This window comes from Acanthaster planci, linkage group LG20, assembly GCF_054643075.1.
Source record: "Acanthaster planci isolate LZ-2023a linkage group LG20, COTS_SCS, whole genome shotgun sequence".
In the NCBI taxonomy this organism is placed as follows: domain Eukaryota; kingdom Metazoa; phylum Echinodermata; class Asteroidea; order Valvatida; family Acanthasteridae; genus Acanthaster; species Acanthaster planci.
The window spans coordinates 5,006,290-5,031,757 of NC_141796.1; the positions used below are offsets into that span (position 1 = coordinate 5,006,290).

The window sequence follows — 25,468 nt, forward strand, 5'->3', positions numbered from 1 at the left end:
GCAATAGGATTTTCTTTGACCTGAATGTAGCATGTACATCATATAGCATGGCCTTTGTAGCGGTAAAAGCGAGAAACCTCAAAATTTAGGATTTTATGATGATTCTCATGTTAATAAGCGCAAAGTCTGATGTCTGGGCGGAGTAATGTCTCCTTAGCTTTGTGCACAATTATTACGCGCAGTTTTCTACATCTTCTTGGCATAGGTTCAACTTTATTTTATGATTTTCATGTTGAACAGATTGTTTGGACAACAGCGGCCGCTTTGTGTTGAAAACATTGTTGGTTGGTGATTTCGAAGGATTGACGTTCTTTTGGAAGGAGTGTCTTATGACGTCAAAAGGGCGCCCTCGTACCTCATTATGTTGGTGAAAGAACTGCAAACCACCACCCTCTTATGAAAAGGATTTAGATCTCGTTTGTGTAACACTTTGTCATGTGCATGAATGAATACAAATTGAGCTGATTATCCGGTGTGTTTTATTTTAAAGGAGCAAGTTGCCAGACTCTGCACGTTTATCGATTACGAGCGTTGGAAATACTTTCGCAGAGCGCGACAACGACAAGAAAATCCCGCACATCCCTTATTGTACATAGTCGGTAAAAAATGAAACAAGACGAGAAATACATGCAATTATCAGCCACCTGATTGTTCGCGATCCAAAACTCATGCGACATCTACTCATTTGACTGCGCACATTAGATCTTTTCTTGCATGGGGGGGACGCTAATTACTGCATGCCATGGCGACAGCAGGCTTGACAAGTGTTATAATGTAATCTGTGTCTATGCGGGGTATCATTTCAATCATGTTTATCCGGTGATGCACCAAACATATAAAACCCACCAAAAGATAAAGGTCCAGCATTGAACAAGCAGGTGGTTCCGGGAATACAACAAAACGCGTTGTTATATGTGCAACGACACATCCGCTGCAGAATATTTTGGAAGCCCGGTACACCCCCAGCCCCCCAATATTGCCTGATGACAGCAAGCAACGAGTGCAACCTGTCTGTCCATGTGCTTCTGTTGTTGGCATTCAGCTACCGTTAAGTTTACTCATCACACCTGAAACTGTATGTACACTTTTATTTTTCAAACCATTTTTTCTTTGTTTCATTCATTACTACCTTCAGACATTTGCTTTGCAGGGTATTAGAATGTTCGCTGATCGATCCAATATTCATATAATCGGCCCAGGCCTAAAGACCATTAGCCTATTTTTTCTGATGACGTGAACCAGGACTTTGTTTGTACAGTAACCGAGAAATACATGTGCATACGGGCCACAGACAGGAGAGAAAACATCAATATGAAGCAGAAAATGTTCGCGCGAAACTGAAGGACAATGTACGTGACGCCACCGGTGGTGAAAGTCTGAAACAATGATGGAAGGACGGACACAGACGAAACGGAGGATTGATGTGGCACTTCTTGAATACAAATCGGCAGCAGTTCAAGGAGTTGGCGGACGGTTCATTTATTCAGTGGTTATGGAATATGGATTCATCATTCAGTGGATGATTATCATATCAATCAAGCAGAATATCATGTTGCCTTAATTTATTATCAAGTGGGAGTACACATTTGTTAAATATTCAAAAGTACAAATAAAAGTCTAATGGGGGAAGACTCTATAACAATACATCCATTTTTATGTTAATCTATTACAACATGCAGAATATACACCCTGACGGGGTAGGCCGAGGTAAAACCAACACCTACGGAAGAAGGATTTTCAAAGTTGGGGGGGGGGCAAGTTGTCAGACCATCATCCATAAACAGGCCAATCAATTAAACCTCACCCCATTTACGCAGGTATTGTATAAAATAAGATATGGGTTACAGCAAATGAAAAGGTAAACAGATATTCAATACCTTGCAAGAAGTGTTAACAAATGCTGAGAAGTGGAGGTTATAACGTGGGATTATGAATGTACATTGTTAATAAACCGTACTTCCCATGACAGCAAGTGCAGAAATTCAAAAGCCAACACATTTTGGGCTTTATTCAACATGATGCCGCGTGAGAAAAAATATCAAAATCCTTACTCGTGGTCACATCCTTGCTATTATTTCGTGGTGCTGTTTCTTAGGGTTTTGGTGTTAATATTTGATAAACTATTATTATTAATGTTTAATAAAACAAATTCGACCCCCTCCACACAACACTGGATGCATCTAATAACAAGCTATAAAATAATTCACTCATTACTATTATAGACTTTTTTACAAGACCAACATACATGTACTTCACATTATTAACACCTGTCTATAAAACCAAACCTTTGCCAGACTCTCGTCAGTACCGATACAAGTTCCCTGAGAAGTGTTCATGTTATATGCATGTACATCTAGAGGCTGCCACTGTGCAAAAACCTGATATAGACCCAATAGCCACTCCCATGCATGGGTTACTCTTTTTTTGGCGGTAGTTATGAAATTTCCTGATCAAAATAAAGATTGCTTGCTCACCTTCCTGAATTATTCTATTTTTCGTTGTTTAACTCTTACTTTTTAACTTGATTCATGAGATTCTGTTTGTGGTTCGATTTACATTCCTCTCCAATAGCTCAGAAAAGTTGTGTGCGCGCACAGCATGCAAGCAGAGGAGTCTCTATTATCGTGGTATTCAGAAATGGTTCCTACGATGGCCCTTCAAGCACTTTGTCTTTGATTAAATAAAAAGAATGATTTAGTTTTCAGAGGAAATAAAATAGCCTCATTTTGTGATATGTTCCATTTTACCTGTAATTGAATCTATTGTTTCCAGTCTCTTCCTTAAAGATGCCAAATGCTGAGAGAACAAGATGGGAACAACTGCACCGCGTCACCTTACACTTATTAATCCGCAAGGAATGACTTCATTTGTTTCGCCAGAACTTTTTTACCCAAATCTTTTGTCAGCAACAACTTTGACATTCATCTTATTTACTTAAATTGGTGTCTGCAAAAGGAATAATAAATATCACATATTTCATTTTCTTGGTGGCCTCATTCTTTTATAGATGTCTGAAACAATTGTTAAAAATGTCTGCTTTCTGAGTTCAAATTCCCCAAAACTTAAAAACATTTCATTAGACCTGAACTATTTCATTCAAAATTAACCATAACCCCCTAGGGTGTATGTAAAAATCATATTGAAATCGGAGGATTTGGGACTGTTAGGGATAGCTATAGTTAGAAATATCCCTAGCAAATTCTTCAAGTTGTTTAAGGAAAGCAAAAAAATTGAGATATTAATGTCGATTCAATCATAACTGCCCCGGGGGTAGAAGTACAATTGATGCAAAGTCTATTCTAATTGAGATTGGGGGCGCGCTTTACTCATGAAACAAAAAATTTTCAGCGCAGAAGCCCTTAGTGTCTTTAGACACCTTTGGCCATTTTGAAAGTGACATATGGGAACCCATCAACACATATCTGAGGGCAGGGTGGCATTAAAAATAACTGTTAAAGAGACAGATGGTAGGTAATGAAGGACATGACAAAGAAAAGTTTTCAAATTTCAGAAAAGTGACATCTAATTTGAAAACTATCAAACCTTACGGAAACCTGCAAAATTTTTCACTGTGTTTTAATAAAACATATCCTCGGGTCATAATTCATTGATTACAAGGGTGAATTTTGCCAAGTGGAAACTCACTGGCAATGCAAAATTCAAAATTTCCAATGCCGCGATAATACAGTTACTGCGATAATGGTTGGAACTGAGTATACCCTAGCCCTTTCTGGGTCGGGAGATTGGAGAGGTAAGGTAAAATATGAAATATCAAAGACCTGCAGATGAATATTGAACCATGCTCCTCTACAGCCTCTACAACAATTCACCATTTGCACAGAAGTCAATGGACTCTTACATGCCTGATAAAAAGCGTATTTACCCCTCACGCTTGTAACTGTGACTGCAGTCTGTTAACATCTTCAGTTGATCCAAGGCGGAATTGTTCACCATTACACCATTACAGTGATAACGGAGCGTTCCTACACTGAGTTTCTGCTGCCTTCAATGCTATTACTGATGTACAAGTACTGCGGGGATACTGTGGCATTGACAGATCTTTAGTCTAGGCGGGAGATGTCATCACGTGAAATTCACTGCTTCAAAGTTGACTTCTTCTCGGCAAACAGGGCAGATCCGATTGTCCTACACAGACAATGAGAAGAGGAAAATGAGAGTAAAATGATGTCAAACAACGTACCAGGTACTCTGATGGACATTCAAGTTGGTCAGTACAAACTCAGGAGTGATTGACAGCATATCACAGTTGGAATACTCACTCGTCTGGAGTTGCTGTCCATTGACTTTAGGGAATATCAGTTTTTAACCCTAAATGGGCAAAGCCCAGCTAATCTGGGTCTTCCTGTAGAAACATACATGTAATTCAGTTCAAGGTCTTAATTTGCCAAGTTCTTAATTTGGTAGCACACAAGTTACATGTTGTCTGTACTTGTATGTATATGACCGAACCTAAGACAATGAGTTGGAAGTCACTACAGCCAACTTCTGAGTCAAAGACCTGAACAGATTTTAGCAAAGTGTGCATAAATATCAAATACAGTTGAACCTTGTTAACCCCTTCGTGCTGGGAGGCGGCTAAACACGCTGTAAAAATTGAGATCCTCAGCCCGCTTTGCAGCTATTATTCTCGGCCCACGCTCGAGCGAACACGGTGAAAGAAGGCAGACCCTGGCTCTTGTATATATTGTAATTGGTCTTTGTCCGTAGCCCAGACATGAAAAGACCGAATTTGCATCATAATCACCAGTTTCACAATAGTCCCCACTTTGAAAAGAGGCAATGGGAATGAGGAAGGGTGGTTAGAGCCACCGAACAATCAGCCTTTTCACAGTGTAATTCAAAGCGTGCAGAGCATGCAGGGCCACAAAGCGAGATTTTGCAGTTTGGCAGGTGGCCTTCGTGGCCAAGCGAGGCTGGAATTCTTGGAGTCAGCTTTCCGGAAGAAATTCCCGTCGTCAAGGGGTTAATAAAAGCACTCACTGTCAATACAACCTTCTGCTTATAACAAGGACATTTTAGGCCTCAGACCTAATGTTCTTCATTGTTTTCATTCCTGGTAATACATGGTTCCTGTTATAACAAGGTAATCTGTGAAGTCTGAGGAACCTCTTATTAACGAGGTTCACCTGCATCAACATCTGTCACCCACACAATGTCTACTTTTTGGTAAAAAATACCAGACTGAGTGATGCCAGAACAAAGAACCCAGTTTGCTCTTGCTCATGCAAACTGGTGCAAAATTACTGAGAAAAAGGCTGAAGGACTCGCTCTGTGGGGGACCCACCTAACGACACTCAAAAACTCACCTTCAGCCATTTGTCGATGCAGGCTGCATGGTAGAAGTGGAAGCAGGGAAGGCGCCGCATGTTCTCGCCCAGTTCGTAGTCGCCCATGCAGATGGAGCACTCCTTCTCGCTGGAATCTTGGCCTGACGAGTAGAGGAACGTGGGCAGCAGGTTGATTGAGGAGGCTGGCAGGCCCTTGGACACAACATCACCGACCCTCTCTACTAGGTTCCAGAGTTGCTACAGGTACAGGACAATGGTGGGAAAATGAGACTTTTTAAGGGTGTGTGACATTAATTTTACAGTGGAATATATTTTGTGTGTTATTCCACTCCTCTTTAATCACTGTTTGACCCCTCCCCCTTATTCCAAAGTGGATCTTTTTTTGACATTTACAATTTTCCAACTTTTTCTTCACAAATGAGAACACAATTGCTATGTTAATAAAAGCAGATACTGTTTACTGAGGGAAGGGTCTCTGCTTCAAATGGCAAACAGAATTCAGTCAATAAGTACTTCCCCAAACTTTGCTCAATGGTCTGCTGTCATGTGCTGAACAGCAATCAATTACAGTAACAACAACTTTATGACAGCACAAGATCTAAGGTTCTGCCATATCTTGATTACAAAATTTCTCTCTTGAAGTACACTTTTGCTCACGAATGTATGCAAATCTGTGTTAGCTTACAACCTGGCACTGTAAAACACTGTGCAGAAAACGTTGTATTTCTTTTCTCTAAACCATGACATTTTAGATGGACATGCGATACACTACACATGTTCACAGATGCTGGCCATGTTGAAGCAGTTTCCCTGCTTGCATTGTTCACAGCTTCTCTGACAAACTACCAATTAACAATGGTGTTTTGGAGGGTTAAACAGAGAAAAGGATTTAACTTGTTAATATGCGGCATGTGCTTTACCCCAATGAACCAAAGCAACAAAAGAACTATGTGTATATATAGTTAGTGCCGGCAAAATTTATCTAAACAGTATTTAGCCAATTTTAGTCTTTGACACATATACATGAGTGACACTATAAAGCTTAACAATTACAGCTATTTTTGAGAAGCATTAGTGGTATAGTGGATAGCGTATACATCACAAGATCACACGACATCCATGTAGGTTCAAATCCCAGCATTTGTCTTTTTTTGGTACCAAAAATGAACAATATTCTTCTTTTGTTAATTCAAAATTATCTCTATCATCCACGGTTTTGCATTTTCTTTCCAATTCATAGCTATGGAGGATTTTTTCCAAATCAAAGGGAAAAAGTCTGAAATTATTAAATGGTGTTATTCCCTACCTTGTAAATACGAAGTCACAATGACTATGTTGGTTTAGAACCAGACTAAGATTTGTTATGGTAAGAATTTCGAATGCCACACACACAAAAAAAAACCTGCGCATGTGCTCAGGAAAATATTGTTCAGTATAAATTTGCTGGCGCTGGATAAATACTTGTATACACTGCCCCCCCCCAAAAAAAATCGACCTCGTACTAATCTGGTGCTCAACAAAAAAGAGTCATAAATAATGGTTGGTCATTTGTGTAAGTGGGAAGCGGAAAAAGTGTGCATTCCTCACTTAGGTTTATACAAACCTCATAATCATTCCCATCGGGCTCCACTTGGTGATGACCTCTGGTTCGTGACCTACCTCGACCCCTGGCACGACCTCTACGTTGTCTCTACAGATTTTAATCCCAAAAAAAGTACTCTCAGTATAGATCCAACTTCCAATCTTTGAAATAGACATTAAAATTGACTCTCTGAATGTCCACTTATGGTACAGGAATCAACTACTGCTCTTATGAGAGTGGATATGCTCAAACTGATACAAAAACTTGTGGAACACTACCTTCAAGGGTGGGAAATCTTTAATAGAAGAATGCTGAAAATTATTCTGGCCAAAAAAATCAAATGAACTTTGTTAGTGACTGAAAAGCTGTTCATAATGATGCAAACCAGGGCAGGCTTCATTCTGAGAGACACTGTGATCAAAACAACCTGAGGGCAGCAACCTAATAGTTGAAGTACTGAATCACTGAACAAATTAAATACACTGCAAGATATGGTCGAGTGACGAAAAATTGACCCCAAAAATATCAGAATGATTGTCAAATACAGGTGCAGCATGAGCACTCGCACACATAGCGTCTCCCTCATTAGCACACAACGAATTCACCCTACCCCTACCATCATTGGTGTCAAGTCCCCCGTCCATGGTGTAGTTGATACACAACTAGTTTTCTTACCCCGCGATAGCCATAGCCGGGTTGAGTCTCCGTGTTGGCATTCAGGAAGCGTCCCATCTCTGCCATCATGGAAGCATTGACAGGGTTCATGTCCATCAAGTCATCCCTCCATCTCATCTCCTGCCCTCTGCCTGGCACCGGGGGTATGATGGTCAGGGGATTGGGAAAGAGTGGTGGGGGGTGTGGCAGAGTGGGTAATGGGGGAGGGATGGCAATGGGCTCAAGAAGCTGGGGAGTAACACCCATGGTAAGTCCTTATACACACTGTACATGTAAATGGTTATCAGAAATGTGACTTCTGAAAATATTGTCTGCTTTCTTTCAAAGGTTAAATCTCAGCCACTGTGTCAAGCCAGAAGTTGCCTAACCCAGAGTTTCTTAATTCAAGAATTGCACAGCCCTTTTTTTTCTGTTGATGGGCAACACAGTTGCTCTCTTGCCTTGGTATTGGGACCTTCACACATCCCAGATATCTTGGATGTCATTCATGGACACAGTTCCGAAATGGGCCGATCATATTTGAAATACTGACAGTTAGCATATGTGCTTTTGAATGTGGTGTCTGGGGGACTACAGCAACTTCTCTTGAAGTTGAACCAGGAAATGAGTGATTTTTTCAGAAGATGCCATGCAATAACCTGCTGAAATGTATTAAAAAATAATGAGCAAAATGAAAATAAGAGGAGTATTTGGAAGGACTGGCAATCACATGTTTAACATTTAAACTAAAAAAGTGATATGCACAAAATTCAGTCATGAAGTGCACGTACATAATGCAAATCCATTAAACACTTCACACTGTGTCTCCGGTACCGGGGAGCCCAGTACTGGAAACACGGTGTGTGCCGCAAGGCTGGAGTTCCCGAATTCGGAGCTCTCTCTTAAAACTAAAAATAAAGTTGCTGGGTGTTTTTAGAAAAGTTTATTTGCTGTAAGTAGAAAGCTTGGGCCATCAGCGAAGGCAATTCCATCATTGATGGGAAACAATGGGTTCACTGGACTGGAAAATTGGCCTTTATTAATGGCCGGGTTGACCGAACTTGGAACAAAAGACCGAGCTGCTGGGACTTGCCAGTGAAGGTTCATATGCTGTCATTGCAGAGTGCTGGCCATTAGAAGAGGCTTTTGTCCTTACTCAACATATATTTATATTTAGATAATCCGTCATTGTTTTGAAACAGTATAATTGTTTGCCTCTGCCAGCGCCAGTGGATTATAAGCATGGACAAAAGCATTTGCTCCAGCGATTAGCGATACAATACCACTGAGCACTTGTGGAATCTGGCCGTGTTGTGCAGCATTCACTGTGCCAGTGTGCCCGTTGAATGGACCGGTTCAGCCTCATGGCCCACGCGCTCTGCATAGCAACCCCGGCCAGCCAGTGTACCAACGCACTGGGCTAATTTCCAAACTAAGAGGAAATTGTGCGACATAATGGGGGCTCTTTACTGGGCAGCATGCGTGGCTACAATACTCACACGTCAATGTAGGTTAGCTGTCAGATTAGAGTGGCAACAGGACAGTCATTCTTTTGGGTGCACGCAATCAATAAATGAAGATATGAATTTTTGAAGAATTTAGAAAAACGGAAACAAATGAAAAAGCACCTGGCCCAGCAGCCTGAACATCAAAAAGTGCCAGGCAGGAAGTGGTGAATTTTTTGAAGTGTCCGAACAGGACGTCTAACCAAATAAAAGCTGAGAACTCACCTCTGGAACATCAGACATTATCTCGTTGTGTTGCTGGGTAAGTCTGGCAAGCTCTGCATCAAAATGCTCCTAGAAAAATTTTTAACCAACATATTAATATTTAGATTGTCTCAAAATACATGTAACAAGAAAATTTCATGCATTCCACTGTACAGGTACAGTGCATGTGTTGTAACAACCCTGCTCAGAACAATCTGATGAGCTAAGTTTGAAAGAAAAATGTTCAAGAAATTCTGTTCAAAATTTGAAGAAATATTTTATCCTTAGCTTTTAGCTTTAAAATCCACCACCAGCAGAGTGTAAGTAAACTTACTTGGAGCTGTTTCGCCATCTTCTCATCTTCATCCAGCTGTCGCACTAGCTCCACAACATCAATGTCTGTTGAATCAGTGCTATCAGAGAACACCACACGTCCAGTTCTTGTTTTTCTCTCAGACGGCTCTTTTTCATCTAGTCTAGAGCCCTGCTTCTCAACAACTTGGACGTCAGGTTGTGAGACTGTGGTGCTCCTGCCAAATTTGTTGTTCCTCTTCTGTCTTGCCCCTTGGTTTCCAGACACTTCAGAGTGCACACTGCGCCTTGCCTTTTGCCGTGCCTTCACAGGTAATCTGACTGAGCTTTGGGTGGAGCTGAGACTGTCTAGCACTTGAACATCAAGGTGGGAATCTGGAAATGTTCTATTAACAGTGGTCTGTGAACTCGCACTGTGGATCTGTTGTGTTATTGCTTGACTTCTGACTTCTTCTACATGACGGTCTTGTGCATGTGCATTGTTTACTTGCCCTTTGGATTGAATCAAAGGACTACCCTTTGATCTTTTGTGCCGTTGAAAGCTCTGATTTCTGTCTTGTTTAGCATCTTGGTGAAATGTTTTTTTCTTTATCCCTTTGCCGTAATGCCTAGTCCTGTCAAAACCCGACGATGAAGAGCTCAACACAATCTCGATGTCCCCCCTCATCTGGCCTAACTGCTGATGATGATCTTCCGTTGAATGTGGAGCATTTTGTGAATGAGATGAGTGCATGGCCCTAAATTTGCTTTCTAAACCTTTATGTCTCCTCCTACCACCAACTGGCCAGAGGGAAGATTTTGGATTGCCCTCGTTGCATGCTTTTAATGGACTTGGAATTTGCCCCAACCTTTGCTGGCAATCCTCTTTGCAAGATAAATGTCCTGTATCTTTTGCATCAGGAAAGCAAACAGATTCCTCTTCCTCTTGTGAGTTTCCAAAGAAGCTTCTATTGAAAATAGTGACTGAGTTTTTAGAGGGGCCAGATGTTGCAGGAGTCTCAGTGTGAGCTGTATTTGGAACTTCTTTCAACCACTGGTGATGATTCTCCTCAAAGGAGGTTGTGGGAAAATAGAATTCATTGCCCACGTCTGTGGCAGTTGTGTTCCCTTGGGAATTGGATGACTTTGCTTCAGATGACATGTGGCTGCTTTGCTTGCCTTGGTTTGAAGAAAACTTACCATCCCTTTTTTCCAAACTCCCACTGCCGGCAGAGGTGGGACCAAAGACTGGAGACTGAAAACCTACATGCAAGGCTGGTGATGAAGAACCACAGACCGGCAAATAAGAACTGATGACTGTTGACTGAGAACCGATTACAGGCAACTGAGAACCACTGACTGGCAAGTGAGAACCAATGACTGGCATTTGAGAACACATGGCTGGTAATGGAGAAGCAAAGACTGGTGATTGAGAACTGATGACTGGTGATTGAGAACCGATGACAGGTGATTGAGAACTGATGACTGGTGATTGAGAACCGATGACAGGTGATTGAGAACTGATGACTTGTGATTGAGAACCAAAGACTGGTGACTGTGATCGACATTGAGAATAATCCTGGACCACAGCGGTATTAATCTGTTGCTTTGCACAAGAAGATAATTTACCTGATTGCGATCCTTCTGTTTCCAAAACAGGTGACATGGACAACACATCTTTTGGGATATGGCCAAGAATGTGGTGTGAGCTTTTTGCTGCTTTTGATGAATTGGTATGAGTAGTCTTGAATGCTCCATCGACTGCCAAGTTATTGACAAACAAGGGTGCACAAGTATCGTCAAATCTTCCAGATAGCCCCTTGTGGGTGGGTAAATGTACAGGAAAGACAGGGGACAACCCTTCAGAATTTTTGCCACATCTTTGTTTAGACAAAGGATTTGTTTTCAACTTTGGCCTAGAATGTCCAGCCAAAGCCCCTCTCTCAGCACTTTGAGTGATGTCTATGAGTATGACTGAGTCGTCCCTCTCTGAACCAGAACATGGTTTCTTCCCGATGGTGAAAGTACCAGATGCAACAGAGCTTGCCAGGGCATCTTCTGTATCATCCCTCTGGTCATCCAAGACTTCCTGAACATCTTCTTCTGTTGTATCCTCGCCATCTTCACTTGATGTCCTTCCAAACAGGGTCACCATTTTCTGTTTAGTTGCCCTTTTAGGACTAGTGCTTTGTTGGCCACATCTAGGCTTGATGTACTCCTTGCTTCTGCAGACTGTTTCTAGGGTGTTCTCTTGAGACTTGAAACATGACCAATCTGACTTGGTACAGGTACTTTCACTTACTTCAGAGTCTGAGGAACTTGATGAATCAGATGACACACTGCTGAATGTCAGTGACACTCTGACCCGTTTAGCCCTCTGGACTTGACCCTCACCTCTGCTCAGTTCCCGCTTGCCTCTTCCTGGCCTTTCCAAGTGTTCACCATGCTTGTGGCAAGATGATGCTGTCTCCAGGGTGGCTGCATTTTCACAGAAGTTCTCGGGAACTGTTCTTACAGTGGTTCTTTGTACTTTTCCTCGCTGTGACTTGGCTGGAGAGAGAAGTGATTCTGAATCTGATGAACTACTACTGCCTGAGCTTCTTCCAATTAACAAATGCCGGTTGAGTTTGCAGCTTTTAGGCTCCCTTTCTGACTGCCAACTGGCTTGGGTCCCTGGGTAAGAGTTGCATGTATCTGTACTATCCTTCACACTCACAGACACCAACTCAGCGTCTCCAGAACTATTCTCCCAATTTAAGCTACTTGCCCTCTTCAGAACTCCTGCTTTGTTTCCTTTTTTCTTGAAATACGTATTGTGCTTCCTGGCAGTGGTGTTCTTTGACTCGTTATCACTATCTTCTTCAGTGCTGCTGTCTGAACTTTCTGGTGTCCGAGTGGGTAACTTTTTGTGGGGAAGCAGGGAGACTGTCTTAGGTCCGTGAAGGAAAACAGGTGAGGAACTCCTGGCAAGCTGGGATGAAGAAACTGAGTTCATTGCTGTTCTTTTCTGGCTTCGCAAAGGTGCCGCTGATTTGTGCCTGCTGTGTACTTGTGTCAGCAAGCTCTTGGGTAAGATGTGTTTGGCCGCAGCATGCCGGGATCTGACAAGCAATGTCTGTGACTGGTGTGAGACAATCTCACTAGTATCATCCTCATGTACACGTTGAAGACTTGATTTGCTGTCTGCTGGAAACCGGGACTCTAATCTTTCTGCAGGGCTGTCAGGATCAGATAAAAAAGAAACATGCTTAGAAATTAGTAGGGTTTCATCAAGGAGTAAATGTCTGCCCAAGTCTTTTCCTAGCCAACTGCCCGTCAACTCCCAGTAAATCTTTGAAACTGACAGCCTACGTACATGTACTACTGTATCTGAGGTAATATTTTCACTCCACTCCATATTTGGAAGAAAATTTCATGATCTGCTCCTCAGTGTGAAGGCTTGTGTTAAAAAAGGTGTGATTGTGGAATCCGAACAAGCAAAATCTACCTGTCCAAAACATTTTTAGCCTGTCATCAGGAAACGACAGGTGGCAAAAATATATTGATACTTAGTTGAACCTCATTAATGACAGCACTGTTAATGCAAAATTCTTCTTATAACAAGGACATTTTTAGGTCCCAATCATTTGTTTTTCATTGGTTGATCATTCCTGATAATACCAGGTTCCTGTGACGACGAATTAGTCTGCCAAGTCCGAAGGATCCCTTGTTAACGACGTTCCACTGTAAGTGTTAAGATATTCTTAATCCCAATGAAATATGTTGAATGATAATCTGCATGTCCCTCTTGACCAATTTTGTCCTCAATCTTAAAAGTACATCAAATGAATGTCCTTATTGACCATGTCCCAGCAGCTTTGCATATGTACAGGTACATGTCCTGTGCAGAACTTTCCATGGCTGGACAATGGACATGCTGGATATAAACACGTGGTGGAAAGGGCTTGAGATAAATTGACAGGCAAATGGAACTGGACAAATGCCATCGTACATGTACCTTTGTATTTGTACAAATACACTGTCGAATAAAGTGAACTAAACAATAATGGTCTACATAAATCAGCAAACAAGGCAGTACAATAATGAAAAGCATTGGGAGATGGTAGACAGACATGCATATTCTAATGGTCTATGTTCTGTGAGTTTGCTCTGGCCTCAAGCATTACTATGGTTGACTTTTCATTAGAATACAATGTTCCTGGCTCACCTCGGTGTGTCAGGCGCCAGTTCGTGAGAGTGAATACTGTGGCTAGCTTCTTCATCACTGCTGCTCCATAGGTCTAGTAGGACTGCTGCATGCATGCCATGTGGCTTTTGCAACCTGTGTGACAGAGCACTGTCATCTACATCTACAACCTCAGCATGGGCCATCTTGATCTACATGCACACAAAAAAACAGGAGTTCAAACATATGTATTTAGCTACAGTTCAGGCAGACTGAAACACAGGCCTACAATAAATGTATGCAGAGTACATGTACCTTCATGAATAACATTCTAGTTGGAACCCAGTGACTTTAAGGGACCACGAACACGTACATCAACTTATACACAGGGCCTTGTGGGGTACCGGAACAATGGGAAGTAACCCACAAGGCCAGATTTTACCTTGTGAAAATTGGTACCCCACAAGAATTTTAGGTAACTGATATTTGGAAATAACTCAAAATGGGGAAACTTTTGATGGGTAAAAATCTGTCGTAAATTGAAGTGTTTTATATAAGGGACAAACGGTCGAAATTTCAACCCAGGAAAGGGAATTTGGTTTAAATTGGAGTGATTTGAAATTTTTTACATATTGTGTGGGAGTTTTGTACACAAAAACAAAGGAAATAGCCCACAAGTACAGCTGTGTAAGGACTGATGTAGGTGTACATTGTACATGTGACTCAACTCCTCTCCAACTGTGTACAAATCTTCAATCAACCTCTTATTTGTTCTCTCATCGTTCACTTTTTACAAACTAATGTTGAATGTTGTAAAGGGCTCCCAAAGTCTGAGAAAAAAAGAAATCCTTCAAAGCCACAAACCGCATACATGTACAGATTGGAAACACACAAACCATACACAACTTGATGTCATAGAGAAGTACTGTGACTTTTTCAATGTGACTATGCTATCAAACATTGCGGCTCAGGAATCAGTCGGCGCACATGGGCTGCTAGAGGCCAGCACATCATGATGTCATCTCCAGGACATTAATATATGGTTTAAATCACTACTGGAACAAGATGGCGACTTCGAGCTTGAAAACAAGAGTGTTTCCAAATTGGAGGGGAAATTTCTCTTTTCTTCCCAAATGTGAGTAAATCTTACCATCATATTGGAATCTCCTAAGCCACACACATTAGACAGTTTAGTGACCGTTTTGGAGGTGAATTAGGAGGATTTTGCTTCGTGGTACAAGCTACATGTACATGTATTTGGAGTGAAATGAATGGGACGGAAAACCTACAGTACATGTACACTTTACATGTATGGAAGGTACTCATACTCTACTATCGCTTGATCATATCTAAATCTATGTTAAAAAAGGTGATTTGCAAAGTCCAAATTACCCAGACTAGGCATACCTTATGAGAAAGCTGGATGTACGAATACTTGTATATATGCAAAAATTAGGGCAGTTGGTAAAAGTTGGTGTATAGCCGGAGGTAGTCAGAGATAGCCAGTGGTAGGCCTAACATTCATTCATTTATTTACTTGACTTTATTTCCACACAAAGGTGGAGGGGCCACTAAGAAGCACAGCTTGTCCAGCATATTTATTATCTTTGGTCGCATTATGGAGGATTACATTAAGTGAGCTTAGGAAAACATCAGAGTTAGCATCTGGTGGTTGATATACAACCCCAACAATTATGTTCTTTTGGTTATGAGGGGTAATAATTTTGATAGAAATATTCTGGAGTGCTATCATTAATGGCATTCAGGTCTGGCCTCAGAACATGTTGGAGGCTACTTAGGATATATAATCCAACACAACCTCCAGTTCCATTTTGTCTATTTTTAGTTACCAGAGTATACCCAGGTATATTCAATTCACTCATACTTGAGTTAGCGTTGAGCCAAGTTTCACTCAAACCTATGATGGAAAGGTTATGATTTAAGGGATGAAGCAAAAGTTTCAAAGAATCATTATTTTTTGGTAAGCTTCTCATGTTTACATGTACATGTAGAAGCGCGAAAATTTCCGCTGGGTTAGCACTGAAGTAGTCCTGAAAGTTGTTATGTGAAGAGTAAGAGGAGTTACTCGTCATACATGTACATGTACACATGTAGGTTAAGGGTTATCTGGATCTTCTAGAAATGGTAAGTCATCAGGGTGTAAGTCTAATATGGTCTCTAATGTCATAGGCACAGGTGTAGATGAACAAGTCCATTATCACACTATCAAATTCTTTAGGATCTAAACAATTAAATGGTAAAGTATCAACTACATGTAGGCACTGTGGACAGAGCCAAGCATTATCATCTTTCGTTAAGTTATAGCAGTCAGTGAGGTCCAAATGAGTACATTTAAGGTGCATCCAAAGTTTACAATTATCACAGAAAATCCCATTTTGATTACGTCTCACAGGGTTACTAACAGGAAATTTAACAGGCATAAGTACTAAAATTAAAAACAAACACTACCAAGTCACAAAAGGAAATAAATGTGAGAACAGGGCTAGTAAGATTACATGTATGAATTCCTGCTAGTGTAGATCAGTGAAGTGATAATAGTAATATTTAATTTTGCATGTTATGATGGGGTAACACAACAGCTTCATACTGCTCCGTTCAAGTAATCAGATTCTTAGGACACCAAATGATGATATGGATGGAAATACTGATACATATAATCACCTTGGTCTCTTGGCAAGCTTTTATGAGTTAGGAGGGTCGAGTGGGAGTATACATTGTACCTCTGACCATTGATAAATAACTGTCCGTTGCGAAAGACGGGTCTCTTGCCGGCCTTGAATGTTTTGTCCATGACTTCTTTGAGTGCTTTCTTGAACTTGGCTAAGATGGGCCGAGGTCTACTATTGGGCGATCTGGAAGGAGGTCCAGAGCGGTGGGCATTCTCAATTTTAAGCTCCAGTTGACATTTTTCTGACAAGATTTCTTTACTTTTATTATATGGGTAGCAGGTGGTTCATTTGATAGTTCCGGAATCCCTCCGAATCTGATGTTATACATGTAGCTTCTGGAGTAGTGTTCTGGGTTGAGAGTTGAGGCTTCACGTTGGGCAACTTTTTTCTCTGCTTCATACAACTGTACTGTGACTTTGTCCAACTTTGATTGGAGATCTTGGTTTTTGGCCTTGATTTCATCAATACATTCGGAGGTGTGGATTACTGACTTTTCCATATCCATTTGTCTGGATTCCATACTGTCCATTCTTCGCAGCAAGGATTCTTGATTGGAGATAACCAAGTCTAGTTTACCTGGAATTCCTGCTTGGGATTCCTGTAGCTCATTTCGTAGGACCTCTATCAATGAAAGTTTGGTTGCTGATGCACCTTGCGTAATGGTGGACTCATAGGCACTGTCGGTTGATTCAGGCGTGGGCATGCTGTTTGCATCAACCGTAACTGGTTGTTTTTTATCTTTTGTCGGCGGCATATTGATATCCAGAATGCAGCGAAGGATAGTATTGAATGTTATCGATAATTTCCTTGCTCGATGGGCAAGATTCGCAGAGATTTAAGGCGATTTGTTAGGTGAAATTTAATGAATTAACGGAGCTAGATAATCTCTCGTGTTACTCCATCAACAAGCCTAGCATATTGATATTTAGTAAAGCACTTATCCTCCTGGTTAGCCCCACAAATAGGGCTGCAAATGCCTCTCTTTGGAAATCTGTTTTCTGTTGCCATCCCAGCCCTACTTCAAGGCATGACTTTAATGCGTGAAATCCAAACTGCGGGATTGAAAATAATGCTTGTTAACAAAGGCAACGCTTTGTGCGTCAGATTTCAAGGCTCGCGACAGTCACAACAAAACTGGTTCCTGTCACCTTGAGAGTCATTGCTTGTGTGACAGACGAACAGAGAAATGAAATTTGAGCAACATTAATACATATACATGTATGTACACTACACTACACCATCCGCAACCATCCACGGTAAGCATGTACCACAGGCCGGGTTTTTTAAGGTGCCATACATGTACATTGGAAAATTTACGGTTTTGGAAAGCTTTAGGGTGCCCGTGAAAAGTCCAAACTCTGAGGAATATGTTGGTGCAAGTAAAATTGTCCAGTCATTTCCATTTCAGAAGATATTAAGATTCAAAGTTTGTGACAATCCTGTACCCAAGAACTGTGGGGTCTGACATCTGCCCTGCTCCCACAAATCCCACAGAAAACGACCCTTTTTTGCCATAGGCTGTACATATACATGTACATGACGTTTGACAGGGCATGAACAGGGATTTCATGACGGTTGTGTACCCATAGAAATGCTGCTCCATTGCCCCCAAGAGTTTTATGTATGGTACGCGTAGCTTGCATTCCTTCGTACATGTACATGTACTTTGTACCAAGAAAAAAACGGGCAAAAACCATGCTAATTTTTTTAAAAAGGTGCAAATAGTTCCCGTCCAAGAGTCATGCGGTTCACATGTGTACATGTACTTGTGAAGACAAGCTGCAACCAAATTGTTGTCTACGGCAGCGATTGATACACAAGATATGGAAATTGGTTGCTGCCACTTTCTGTATGTGTGTGTGAGCAACTCTTAGCGACAGCCGTTGGGTCTGAGTGCACGTCTGCACCAGCGCCCTTGCAGTGTGAATGAAGGGGAAAGTTCGATCAGTGACAAATAATCAACCAATGTTCAATTTTGACTGATAACCGATGCATTAAATATATATCGGGCACCATGGAAAATCGACCAGTGGTTAACAAATTGCTGCTGATCAAACTTACCATGTTTGTACAGCAAGTGCTATCTCGCATGTGGCTCGCAGCAATCTTCAGTGCGATGCGCGCTGTTGCTTGTCGTTCTTGCCATTTGGGCATAGATAATGAGGCACCCTGTGATTGGTCACTGTGTTTGAACCCCAGAGCGCTGCAGCTACATATAACTGCCATTTCAACCAGTCAGTCCAGTCATGGCTAAGAATTACACACATACATGTGTACAGAGCGCATAGTTTAACTGCTATTTTGGGGGTATCTTCGGGGAAAGGCGAATAATAAAAATCGCATGGCTAACACTGATAAAATTGAAACAAAAAGTGAATTTCTGGCCATAATCTCAAATTTCAAGTGAAAAACCGGAGGCCAACCTCTTCCCCAGAGTCAACAGGCCATGCCAATTTTTTCCGATTTTGCACTGTTTTCTACATGTACCCTTTATGGGATATTGTTTGGTGTAGTGCAACCTGTAAAGACAAGATGGCGGCGCCCATGTACAGAACAAAAGGGGGCGGCCTGTCCCTTTTTTGTTTTTTTATGTACAGGTGGAGAACACAAGCATTTTTGTCTTCAATGGAAGTTGTCCAAACAGTGAAGATTACAGAAGAATATCAGAGGAATGTATACTGGGCCTCCTGGAGGGGCTTATTGACTATTCTGTCCTAAAATAACTGGAAACGGGGCCTGAAATTCCCCCATGTTTTCTTAAAAAAAAAAAAACTGGACACCAGGGAAATGGAAATCAGAAAGTTTGAATCAAAAATTCTGTCTTTTTGTCCTCTTTCTGGTAGTTTTTTCTACGTCCCATAGTTTTGTAGACGATGTTTGATTTTCCCTTTTGTTTAGTGAAACAAGCACACATACATGTACTGCACACAAAACACTGCCGCATTCAGTGGCAATGGAACAAACTGTGTTATCCTTCTTCAGAAAAACAGGAAAGAGTATTCAATTTTTGGAATTGGTTTCTGTATTTTAGACTGTGAAACTGTCCCTCGATATTAAAGGATGTATTCAACCAAATCGTTGGGTTTCTACACGCGAGTTTTTACAATAAGACAGAACATAATCAGGAGGGATCAAACATGAACAGACATGATAGCGATATTTCTATAATTTTCACCAATTTGGGATCGGTACATGTAGTTTCCAGTTCGGGGTATTTCTTTCACAAAAATCCCTAACCTGTGGCATATTTTGGATAGAAGTGGGCAGCTACATGTAGCTGAGTGGATAATTTTACTACTATTTTGGGTGTTTCATTACCTTTACCACCCTGTTCCTATGATAAAGGAACAAATTCTACTTTTTCGAAACAACTGATCGACACAAGTTGTTGGTGATGTCCTCTTTCATATCAGAAAGAAAAGAGAACAGGGCTTTTGGTTTTTGAGGGAAATCGTGGGTTAAACAGCAGCATACGTGTACATGACTGCCCTGAAGAGCTGTGAACAATGACAAATTAACAAATGTAGTCTGGTTCCTTGACCTGGACGGAGATCCGTTTTGGTGAATCCAACATGCCTGAGTGGGGTGACCAGATGAGACACAAAATGGCGTGATTTGACAGAGCAGTTGTCTTTTGCCAAACTCGGGTTAAAAATGTGTGGTTTTCTTACTCAAAATATTGTCAAATCTACCTAAACTAGGCCTGTCAGGATTGAGTAATGGTTCCATAAGCTTAAACTGTTAGTTACATGTAGTTTGAGTAGTGAGTTCAGGCAAAACAGGTCAATTGATTGTATCTGGAATTGTGTAAAAAAAGACTGCAAATTTTGCATTCTCGGGAATAGTTCCTGTTGCTCAAATTCAATTTTGAAATAATTTCTGGAGAGTTGGAGGATTCCTTTTTCAATTGATGGCTAATATGTGGTGAAACGTTGTGAATTTTAACTTTTAATTTTGCAGACGTCCAAGGTATTGTTTAAGACTTGCCAAATGGCGTGGCTATGATCTTGCTTCACGGCGTAGCGGAAAGACATCATGGAAGGGTCTTAATAACCTTTCCCCTGTTATATGGCCTTACAAAGGATTTTTGTGATGTTTGTGAAAATTGCTATTCACTGATACCAAATTTGTTGCATTTCAATCTGGAGGTATCAGTAGCGTGGCAGAATCCGTTGATTTTGCACCAAAAACAGGAAATCTTTTCCTCTCGGTTTCTTCTAAAAATGATGGTTTTCAGCAGTAAAGTATTTTGAGACACCATCTGAAACCATTACCAATGAAAAAATTGGACTTTTTCATTAAGGACATATGAAATGGTAGTTTAACGCCGGTGAAAAATGGTGACACAACAGTTAAAAGGCCTATGCATTTCCAAGCATGGCCAAGCAGGAGTTAAACAGCTAATATACATGTAATCTGTGAATGGGTTAGTGCGCATAGATCATGTTTGTGTACAAAAATGTGGTTACCTGACTCCCCCTAGACACGACACAGTAAAATCAATTTCTAGCCCCAGGGACCACACGTTTTTCATCAATTTTGCATGAATGGATAGAGTTTGAGTTGACCAAACCCTTTAATGAAAGTTCCGTAAGAAAAGTTTTCTGGAAGTTTTGATCCGCTAAAAACAAGCATTATTTCAAGTGACATTTTAGAGGCTTTCCGGTACATCTACAAGAAACTACATGTAGCTATCATTTTGAAAAATTTGGGTCAGAAACACCTTAGGAAGATTGAGGTTTAGATCTTGAGTGTGAGCGCATCTGATCGCCGATCGATAAAGTACACCATAATTTTCCACATGTTCTGTTGTTCCTCTCAATTCTAACTAAAAACTGTACAGTCAAATTGGGGGGGGGGTTATTTTGCAAAAGTTCAACTACTCTTGTGAACTTCATACTTAATAAATTACATTTGTGGGGGCTTGGGTTAATTTCCTTCATGTAAGCCCAACCTTTGTACATTTTTCCCTTTTTTTTCAACATTTGAGATTATAGACATTGTTTTCCTGTTGAAAGCAATATTATACATCTAGCTTTATATTAGTTTTTTTTTTGGGGGGGGAGACCTAGTGCACTTGCCTGTTGGAAAGTTTTGCAGAAGTTTTCTTGAGTAAGTGTAAGTTCAATTTGCAGGTTCATTGTTCTTATCTCTATTCTATTTTTCTTCTTTAATACAGGTGTAATAGGATGAATTTTGTGCCCCCTATTTTTTTGAAATGCTAACTCCCCCAGGATTAGGTCATGCAGTTTCTTAGAAATGTGTGGGTTGCTTGGCAGCGCGTGTGGGCAGGTTGGTAGCAGAACTTGCAACCAACCACAAGAGTCCTTGAGGAGGAGCAGATAAATTCAGTGGCCAGTGACCCTCCACTCCACTTGGCTACTGGACTCCAAAGAGACTGTTCTGTAGTATCTGTGATCTTTCCTTGCATTGAACCTGCCACAATTACATATTCGTCCCTGTCCTGCTCTAGGCAAAGACACCACTAGTACTGAGGCACTGGGGTAACATCAGTGAGCCTATTGAGCTCCATATACTGTTGGACAGTGGGTGACTTGCAGCAGAGTCACATGAATGCTGTTCCCCACACCTGATTTACTCAAGCTGGGGAAGGAGAGACTGTGCAATCGAGCTCTACACACCATCTGCACACCATCTGCACACCATCTGCACTTAGCCAATGATCTTTGGAATTCATTCAAGCCCCCTTGTATTGCAAGTCCTTCAACTGCAAGTTCTGCCGCTTCTTGCCAAGTGAAGCCAAGACAAGTCATCCCCAACTTCAACACATCTTCAAGCTAGGCCCTTTATTCATTTTCGTTGTTAATTAATAATTATTTTCTGTGAATAGAATCCCTGGATTTTTCTCGTTATTTTTTATATATATATATTCTCTAAAGCTTGTATTTTGTAAAGCGTGTGAAAACTTTTCGCTATCTTAGTCGGCAACGAACTAATCTCCACTGGTTGGCTGACAATATAAAAGGCGTAAACTTGTAAAAAAATAAATTATGTAAGCAGGTGTCATGATTATCATATTATGCCCGCTACACAGGTAAGCATAATTTACTCTTCTTAGTTATGTTCCTGCACTGGAGAGGGAACTGCATATATCTCTACATGTACGGTAGCATGCTGTCTATAAACCTGTCCAAAGCAACACATTAAATCTCCATTTTTAAATATCGATATCTATGTTAAATTGAAAAGTAAAAATATGACTGACAAACCAGCAATTGCAGTTCTAAAAGGGCTATTTAATGATACTCAGTTGGTTGACTTTCATTTAGTGAAACAAAAAAACAGTGCCTTTTCATATTAGGAGAGTGGTGTCAAGTCCAAATTTACGGACAGGAAGTGGTTAATTTTTTTCTATAAAAATGACGCAACTTGAATAAAGTTTGAGATATGAATCTGGTTCGCACCCAAATGAATTTCTCTTGAAAAAAGCTTTTCATTAATACATGTACCATATTTGTTGGGATTCCAAAAAAATGCAAACCCACCGAACTCCCTCCTTTAAGAAAGTGGACTTTGTGTAGGAACAGGGTGCTAGTAAAGGTAATGAATGTGTTTGAAATACATGTACCTTTATTGACATCAAACAATTGTCAATAAGAAACATCAAAAGCTCAGAAAGAATGAAGTTGTAAACTCATGTCGGAGAAGTTTACAAATACACAAATTGCACAATTTAACAAAAGAGCACCAAGGAAAGACACTAAAATTGTAAAAAAGAAGCAATTACAGTAGATTCCCGTTATAGCGCTCTCAAGGGGACCTAACAGAATTGAGTGCTATAACCGCACAGCGCTAAAACTGACTGGATGCACGCGCTACATGTGCAACGCACATGTGCACATGTACCTCTATGTACAGTACATGTGCATGTGCTATAAATACATGTACATGTATTTACATGTATTTCGTGTACATGTATGTGAATTTTGTGTACATGTACATGTATTGGCAGATGTATGTACCACAATTTTCAGAATATATGCCTTGTATTCATTTATCTTGTGACACCAATAAAGAAAAAAAAAAATTCTCTTCAAAAACTGCCTTGGGACATCGTGCATGCTGCATTGCGGCACACGCACTGCATCTGCACCAACTGCAACATCCTGACTGCTACTGCGTACCCATTCATGGACAGTCCAATTGCTGACTTTTCCCAATGACCATGTGACCACAGAAAGTGTTATGTCATTAGAAATCCCAAGTGAAAACAGATCGGACATGTCACATCAAACACGATCGGCGAAAAGATGAGATATACTGCACGAAGATACATGTCCAATTTAAGCGGCTGATTTTATTTATTGGTAAAAAGAAACCTTTAGGTAACAAAATACTACATGTACAGTAGTATCTCAATGTGGATTATTGTGTCCTAAACTACATGTACACCACAAGAATAAATAAAAAGTGCGAAAATAATCACTACAGTGTCGCCACAGCAAAGCGCTGCATGGATGGCCGGCCAAGTGAGTGTCTGCACTCTGTGTGATCAGTAAACTACTGGTGTCCAGGATGGCCGGCCAATCGCAGCGGCCTTGCAATGCAGTTTCATATGCACTGATTTTCAAAGAATCTGATTTTCCAAGGTAAAGAGCGTTGTAACTGGAATTATATTGCATGCTTTATATGCTTAATAGTTGTTCACGGTGCCTGCTGCTACATCTTGTTCGAACCAGCCAGCCGACACTGGCAAGCTCGGTGGTCGAGTGGTTAAGAAGTCTGCACTAGTCAGCAGGAGGTCGTGGGTTCGAGTCCAGTATGTTCGTGGTTTTTTCACAAGCCTTCGGGGACACACACTGAGTATATAATGTTAAAATACTTGTTGGGCAGGGCAAAAATCCCAAAATAATTTACATTTCCCGGCGCAAATCCATCTTTGAAATGCTTTCTGGGAGTCAAAAATCGTGAGCGTTATATCCCAAAAAGCATTGTGACCACAGTGAATAGGCGTGCAGTTGGAGAAATGAAAATAGAGCGTTATATAAGAGCGTTATATCGAGGAGGGCTATAAATTTACTGTAGAAGAGAACGTTCGACCTAAGAGAGCCTTTAAGAGGCCTGGCAAGGCATGAACAGAGGGGAATCAGAGAAAGGCATGAACAATGAAAGGTGAATAAAAAAACACTGCAGCCGTAACGCATCTCCAGTTTTCTATCGTTACGGCACTGCAACTGTGCAAGTGCGCCAACTTAAGCTCAGATTTCGGACCTGATTTCCCTTTAAAAAAAATCCTCCAAAGCCTCCGATGAGAAAAGCAAAAAGGTTCCTGCTTAGGCCTATACAATTAGAAACCAACAATTATGGTATAAAACATGAAATTTAGGCCAAAAAACCCAAAATTGGTCTAACGCGGATTCAAACTCACACACCAGTAGTTCCAAACCTTCCACCTTGACCACTTGGCCACAAGCGTTCAGCGATCCAGGATATTTTAAAATATATATTATAAACCGTCATGATGATCAGCTACACTAGTATTGCACTTGCACAGTTCAGTGCCGTAACGATAGAAAATGGGAGATGCATTACGGCTGCCATAAAGATAGCCACTTTGTTTATTTAAATAAAATGAAAAGTGAAGTTGAATTTCCAGTGAAAAACCAGAGGCCAACCTCTTCCCAAAAGTCAACCCTGTCAACAGGCGGCGCTATTTCGGTCAGATATTGCACCGTGGCACTGTGGTGCTTATTTTTAATTTGGTGTAGTGCAACCACAAATGCTGGCCAGAGTCTTAAAACATGGCTGATGCTCTCGGCGTAGCTAATAACATGAATAACCAGGCTATGGCTAAAGACCAAAATAGAGATGTTCACCAGAAAACCAGAGAAAGCAAACTTACCACACTGACGATTACGGAGCACAATTTTCCCTCCGTTTTTTTTCTATGACCTTAAAGTTCTATGACCTCAGAAATAGAGGCTAGTTCACGTTTATTAATAATATTAGTTATTAAGCCTTAACTTGTTCTATCAAAAAAAGATTTATCAATCTCTTCTCTTATATATTGAAATTAAAAATTTTTGGTTGATATTAAAGCTTACCTG

At 40.8% G+C, this 25,468-nt stretch overlaps 1 protein-coding gene across 2 annotated transcripts; it reads right to left on the minus strand.

The window, feature by feature from the left end:
- Positions 1-1,454: 1,454 nt before the first annotated feature.
- Positions 1,455-25,340, minus strand: LOC110977989 (uncharacterized). Of its 2 annotated transcripts, XM_022232585.2 has the most exons (8): positions 25,264-25,340; positions 13,753-13,922; positions 9,589-12,763; positions 9,276-9,344; positions 7,567-7,794; positions 6,913-6,999; positions 5,328-5,546; positions 1,455-4,146 (listed from the first exon to the last, which is right to left on the minus strand). In XM_022232585.2, the coding sequence occupies exons 2-8, from the start codon at positions 13,914-13,916 to the stop codon at positions 4,084-4,086; spliced, it is 4,005 nt and encodes a 1,334-aa protein (XP_022088277.2). In that variant the 5' UTR covers positions 13,917-13,922; positions 25,264-25,340; the 3' UTR covers positions 1,455-4,083. The 2 variants fall into 2 exon arrangements, 1 of the variants encoding a protein (XP_022088277.2); XR_015423555.1 differs by lacking the exons at positions 1,455-4,146; positions 5,328-5,546 and having other exon boundaries at positions 7,567-7,697.
- Between the last annotated feature and the right edge of the window lie 128 nt (positions 25,341-25,468).

Bases quoted from the DNA above. Each gene is read 5' to 3' on its own strand.
- LOC110977989 (XM_022232585.2), bottom strand. From the start codon at position 13,916: ATGGCCCATGCTGAGGTTGTAGATGTAGATGACAGTGCTCTGTCACAC. The intron at 7,795-9,275 runs GTGAGTTCTCAG...GTTACTCCCCAG, and splicing joins TAATGTCTGATGTTCCAGAG to CTTCTTGAGCCCATTGCCAT. The intron at 5,547-6,912 runs GTTTGTATAAAC...CTGTACCTGTAG, and splicing joins CCGATGGGAATGATTATGAG to CAACTCTGGAACCTAGTAGA.